Genomic DNA, 6311 nt, shown 5'->3' on the forward strand with positions numbered 1-6311 from the left:
CTCAATCTGCTCAGCCCGGATCCACGTCTTATCCCCCAATTTTCGCTTGGATAGAGATTGATTTAAAAGAAGTTATCAACAGATGAATTGTAACTATATCTCTTAACTATCCATAGCCTCAAGAATCATCAAATTTTGACATCTATATAGAAAGATATGCCCAAAATACCGGACCCTTTTTAGAGTAATGCGGCAAACGAATCAACACTCATACTTGGGTCATGGAACTTGGGCTTGGGTTTCTTGGTCCTGTGTTTGGGTTTTCCTCCATTCAATTATTAATTCTTTCAGCATAAAAATTTCACAAATAATAAAATTAACATTTATAAAAATTATTATGAAAAAATATTTTATTTTTAAACTCTTTATTTTACAAATGTCAATTGTTGAGCACACTTTAAATATTCATTTTCATGCTTTCGTCAGTGGCCAATCCGAACTGTTCTCATCAAGTAATAACGGCCATACATAGTTACAATGTCCTAATAAACTTGCTCAGAGAGAAGTGATTATTATGGCAACAAGGCAAGAGTTTTTGAAATCAAATTTGGGCATTCTTCCTTCACTACATGAGCCCACTAGTACACCTGCCCTTCCTTCACTACGTGGCTTTGAGGAATGCACGAATATACATTAAAATGATCATCAAAAACCATTCTACCCCAATTGAATTTGAAGTGGTGACAGTTTTTATCTACGGCCTGGCAGGCAAGAGGGATCAATTTCTGCTGTGCATCTAATCAAATTGCATCATGTTATTTGCGTGCTCCAGTTACACAGGAAGTGATCACTACAAGTAAAAGCAAGGTCCACAGTTTCATGTTCATTGTGGATATAGTGTAGTATACAATACACCCATTCTTTTCATGGTTCTTGGAAATTGGCAAAAATAGTTTCAAAGATTAAAAAAATAAATTTAATATTTCAGATTGTATTATACACTAACTGCTTCATGATGCCTCTTCAAACATACGTAATAAATTATATTAGCATGCAAGATATTCCCTAAAGAGCTGGTAAATCCACTACAGCTGCAAAGGTTATTGCAGTTCACCAAAGTTTACATGAATTTTTTTTTTTTTTGATTAAAAGCTTTACATTTCATTGTGTTAATTGGTTGATGAGATACAAGGAATTATATATACAGTGTTCCCAGACATTGGGCATCCCTTTGTACACGTAGTAGTTTACCTGTAAATGGATACTAAGCTATCTTACTGCCAAGCTCGTCATGGTATACCTGAATCAAGCTGCCACTGTCAGTTACTTTTAGCTTGTCATCCAACATGCTTCTGTACTGATCATCTCTGTCCTCCAAACTACGCAGAAATTCGACCTAAAGAAACACAAAAAGTATATTGAACCTCAAGGGTTACATGAAATTAAAAATGATAAAAAAAACCAAGACAGTATCGTTAATTCTTGAGAGGAAAATGTATTGGTTCCATGCTCAACACAAGTTTAGTTGATCTCTATGCTCATTGATCCAAGGCACAATTGGAGGACCATCTATAATGATGGGCCCATTTATCACAGACCAAATAATCAGTTAATAGCAAGCTTTTTTATTTTACCACCTCCAATAGGTGCCATTAACGTAGTCCCAACAAGGAACACATGTACCATGTCCATAGCAGGGACATGAATCAATGATCATTACAAATATAAACTTCAGACATGGTGTTCTCTCCATCTATCATGAATAAATTTAATAATTGAGCATGGCATGATCATTTAGATCAACCACATGAATTATAAAGCTACTGAAGATTATTACATTAACAATAGAAACCCACTATCCCAACAAAGAAATTAAGATTTCTTTTAGGATGTGATTGGATCAAAGGGCAGAAAGTGGAGATGCAGGATGGAAATGCCAAAATGGTGATTCCAGAATGACTAGCACCCCCCCCCCCCCCCGTCCCACTTGATCATTATTTCAGAATCGACCAAATGGGCATAAAGCATGACGAATAGTCCACTATTTTGAATTACTCCAGCACAACTTTCAGCATTGAGCAGCTGAACATCGAAACTAGCAGATTCTGGGACCCTTACTGTCCCACTTGATCATTTCAGATCGACCAAATGGGCATAAAACATGACAAATAATCCACTATTTTGGATTACTCCAGCATAACTTTCAGCATTGAGCAGCTGAACATGGAAACTAGCAGATTCTGGGACCCTTTACTGTCCCACTTTTCCATTTCTTCCACAATAAAAAAGATAGCCTTAAGAAAACCATTTCCATCATCCGTTAATTGTCTTTTATGGCCATACCTGCTTCTGAAATAAATCAAATTCATCAGAGCTCAAGGAACCATCACTGTTTGCATCAAGCAGCCGCATCATCTCCTCAGCATCCTCTCTTTCTGCTCCAAGCTCTTCCATCACTTCTTTAAGTTCTTCCATACTAATCCTACCATCTCCATTCTTATCAAGAAGGCGGAATATTCTGTCTCTCTGGTCAATTTCAAGACCTTTGTGACTTGCAGAAGGCAGATCTCTGAGACGGAATGCTGCAAGTTCAGCTGCAGCCAACATAATGGTCTTCAGCCTTTTTGCCTGAACATAGATACATAATAAAAAACTGTTATAGCTTTGCCAAATGCTGTTATATCAGAAATTTTTTCAACTTAAAAGTTCAAAGCCTCATCCTTTGAAGCAGCAAAAAGAAACCACAAAAAGTGCATGCCTGTGTAAGCAAAATGAGAGATCCAGATAGATCAAGTGACATGTGAGAACTCAAAAGTATGAGATAAGTTCATAAGGCTGCATTTGGTTGCAATGCAAATCTCGACCAGGTGCAAATTTTGCACCTAGTTCAGTGTTGTTTTTATTTGTTTGTAATTATGATTTGCATTCCTACCTGATACAAAAAAAATTGTACTTATTACCTCTTTTGCACTCATTGGCAGTGCAAATTTCACATCCCAAAAATCAATGCAAAATTTGCACCACCTGCCTCCTACCTTGATTCTTTCTATATAAAGTGGGGACTACATCATCTTGCACCCTACCTTACTCTTAGACAGATAACCCTCCTGCCTCCATTCTCTTTCATTTAAAGTGGAGGCCACTTCATTTTACTTCTCACAAACAAACAAGACAGTCAAATTTGAAGCAAAAGTAAGCCAGAATTTACACTCAACCCTTTAGCACGCCCATGCATTTAAACCAGTTCAAATGAAATTTGTACTGCAACCAAAAACAACCTAAAGTATGTATCTTTAGAATGCAATGAGGGAAAATTAAGATCTTCTATGCATGTAAGGAGTTTTCTAATTGAGAAATTCAATATTTCCTTAGTGTTGACTAATTTGCTAGGATTGAGAATTGCCATAGAGACAAGCAACTTAATGTACAAAGACATTGAGAAACTCAAAATTTCATTTGCATAATAAATTGATAGTTTACCTCTTCAGGATTTGTAAGGCCACCTTTGTACAATGAATGAGATGCAGTTCCTTCAGCAGCCAATATGTCCATCTCGGTGGTGCGTATCTGTATTTCCATTAGTGGTCTACTCTTGCCATTATCACTAACATCAACTGCCATATGAAAACTCCTATACCCATTGGCTTTGGGCCTAGAAATGTAATCTTTGGTCCTATGAGGAAGTTCCTTCCACAAAGATTGCACCACTTCCCGTGCCCTGTAGCATGCTTTCTCGCCCATCTCTGAGTTGTTATCTCCAGATCTAGGACTCAAAATGATCTGCAAACCTAAAACATCATTTACTTCCTCTGGCTTGCGACCATCCTTTAGAAGTTTCTTCATAGTGCTGTAACGGCTTTTATATCGACCACGAATTGAGATGTCATCCACCATTTCTTTTAACACAGGATCAGTTTTTAAGGATTGAAGCAGCTGTTCCTTGTACATATCTATCAGAGGCTTACTTCCTGTTTCATGGCTTCTCAACCATGTATCAACATAAAGGTATGAATATGGAAATAAGTATCTGAAGGAAAGGTCCTCTAGTTCCAGTGATAAGGTGGTGGCACCTACTGCATGAGCTAATGGTGCATGTATCTTCATAACCTCAAGAGATAGCATCTGTTGCTGATATCTTGGGAGGTAATTTAGATGTCTCATCATATCAAGCTTCAAAGCAAGGTTTAAAATCAAAGCCCTAATATCATAGTAAGTTAAGCAGAACTTCCTTAGTGCGCTGGCACTATCCTCATCTAAAATTTCCACCTTTGAAGGGATTTCCCTTATCCGCAAGCTTTCATGCAACAGATGAGCAGTACCAGTACCAATCTGATTTCTAATTTCATGTATGGATATAGCTCCAACTTCCAGAACTTCTCTCAGTATGCCAGCAGAAATAACTTCTGCATCCATCTGCAAACAACATTTTGGTTATTAAAAAAATCTATAAACGGCAAAGTGCACACCAAGTGATTTTACAAATAACTTTTATGAGACAAAGCAAACAACAGACCAAATAGAGCTCCAGGAGGCAGATTTCTTGGTTAAACTAAGGAAAGAAGATTTTATGACATCAAGCACTGAAGCTTTTATGAGACAAAGCAAACAACAGACCAGACCAAGCATTTAGGAAGTTTACAAATAACTTGGTGTGCATACATAAAAGCAACAGACCAAATAGAGCTCCAGGAGGCAGATTTCTTGATTAAACTAAGGAAAGAAGCCATCCATACAAGTCCTCAAAGATTTAAAACCCAAGCATTTCCTTTAAAATTGGATAAAGCTTCCTCAAGAAAAGGTAAGAAAAAGGACAGAATGTCATTAACCAGGATATTAAATTGCATACATAAAATATGAAGACTTACTTCATTGACTAATTCCTTTACATATCAGCCCAAGATTCCTTTCTATAACTCAAAAAATGGCGCTCCACTTATTCTTTATATGGCTCCCTAAGTCTCACCTGGAAGCCATTTAGTATTGGCAGATCCTCATCTACGGAAAGATTGGGTTCCTCTAAAAGGACACCCATATGAAAAGATACATTACCCAATAGTGCGCAGAAATAAATTGTCGATTCAAAAGTCTCCCGGCATATCCGGTGCGGGAAAAGAAGATGGGACAGAAAGAGATAAAAAAAAAAGAAGAGTACTGAACAAGAATCGATTCTGTTGTCCAGTTTACATATATGGTTGTGATTGGAACAGAAAGTGAGCAAGCATCAATGATTCTAAAAGGTTATTCTGACATATCCCCATGAAGTAATTGCAAAGTGAGAACCGGAATTACGTTCTACATATATTCAGTGAGCTGCTGATCTACTATTGAAAGGAGCAAAGGATTCAGGATTCAATAGCATTCCTCTTAATGGCCATCTAGATAACTACAAATCAACACTACAGAAACAAGCTGTACTAGAATTCTAAGTGCTATTTTGTACGGGAGAAATAGAAACCAATAAAACTCTAAGAACTAAGCATAGATGAAGAACCAATAAATGAAATCATGGTTAAATCGACCCTATTCAAACTGCTCGAATAAAATAGAAGTGAGATTAATCACAAGCAGATACCTGAAGGTTAGCAAGAACAAGTGCAACGGACAGTGCTTTAGAGAGCGGAGAGCGGCCATCTGGAGCAAAAGGAAAAGACTGCAAGATAGGAATAGAGAGCTTGAGGGTCTTGAATAGCAGACGCGAGGAACTGGTGGACAACACATTAATCCTCTCCGTAAGTTCGTTGAAAGCTCCGACAAGCTCCATTACCATCTTTCCTCCTGGCTGTTCGAGGGCCATTGGTGCTTTGGCAGTTGCGAATACTCGGAAAACAGATACTCTGACTCCGCCGGAAAGAATCCGCCGTTGACGTTTCCGAATGAGGACACCTTGAGGACATCTCAATAGAAGAAAACGAGCTCTCGAAACCCTAGCCTTGGGGATCGGATTCGGAGTAAAGCTGTGGCCGGAAATCTCCATGCGAGAGAGAGAGAGAATCTGGGAGACCGAGAGTGGCTTCTTTGCCACAGAATTCGATTATAATCGAATCAGGTAAGAACCAAATTCGAATTCGATTATAAAATTCGATATCCGAATTCGATTTGATATCTGCTGCATTTTCAAATTCGAATTTGATTAAATATTCGAATATTCGATTTGATTGGAATTTGATTAATTAATTATTTTAGATGATTAATAAATATATAAAATAAATATTTTATTAATATAAAATATATAAATTATTTATATAACTTAATTATTATATATAAATTATATAAAATATTTTATATATTATATATAAGAATTAAATAATCGGTTGAATTCGGATATATATCGAATTGGATCAGGTCATATCCGAATTCGAATCCGATTAACT

At 37.1% G+C, this 6311-nt stretch overlaps 1 protein-coding gene across 1 annotated transcript; it reads right to left on the minus strand.

The window, feature by feature from the left end:
• Positions 1-956: 956 nt before the first annotated feature.
• CRSH (Ca2+-activated RelA/spot-like protein) lies at positions 957-5969 on the minus strand. Its single transcript, XM_010243165.3, has 4 exons — positions 5513-5969; positions 3421-4353; positions 2284-2568; positions 957-1336 (listed from the first exon to the last, which is right to left on the minus strand). The coding sequence occupies exons 1-4, from the start codon at positions 5912-5914 to the stop codon at positions 1205-1207; spliced, it is 1752 nt and encodes a 583-aa protein (XP_010241467.1). The 5' UTR covers positions 5915-5969; the 3' UTR covers positions 957-1204.
• Between the last annotated feature and the right edge of the window lie 342 nt (positions 5970-6311).

The sequence above is a fragment of the Nelumbo nucifera genome, chromosome 4 (assembly GCF_055504915.1).
Source record: "Nelumbo nucifera cultivar China Antique chromosome 4, China Antique-T2T, whole genome shotgun sequence".
Classification (NCBI taxonomy): Eukaryota; Viridiplantae; Streptophyta; class Magnoliopsida; order Proteales; family Nelumbonaceae; genus Nelumbo; species Nelumbo nucifera.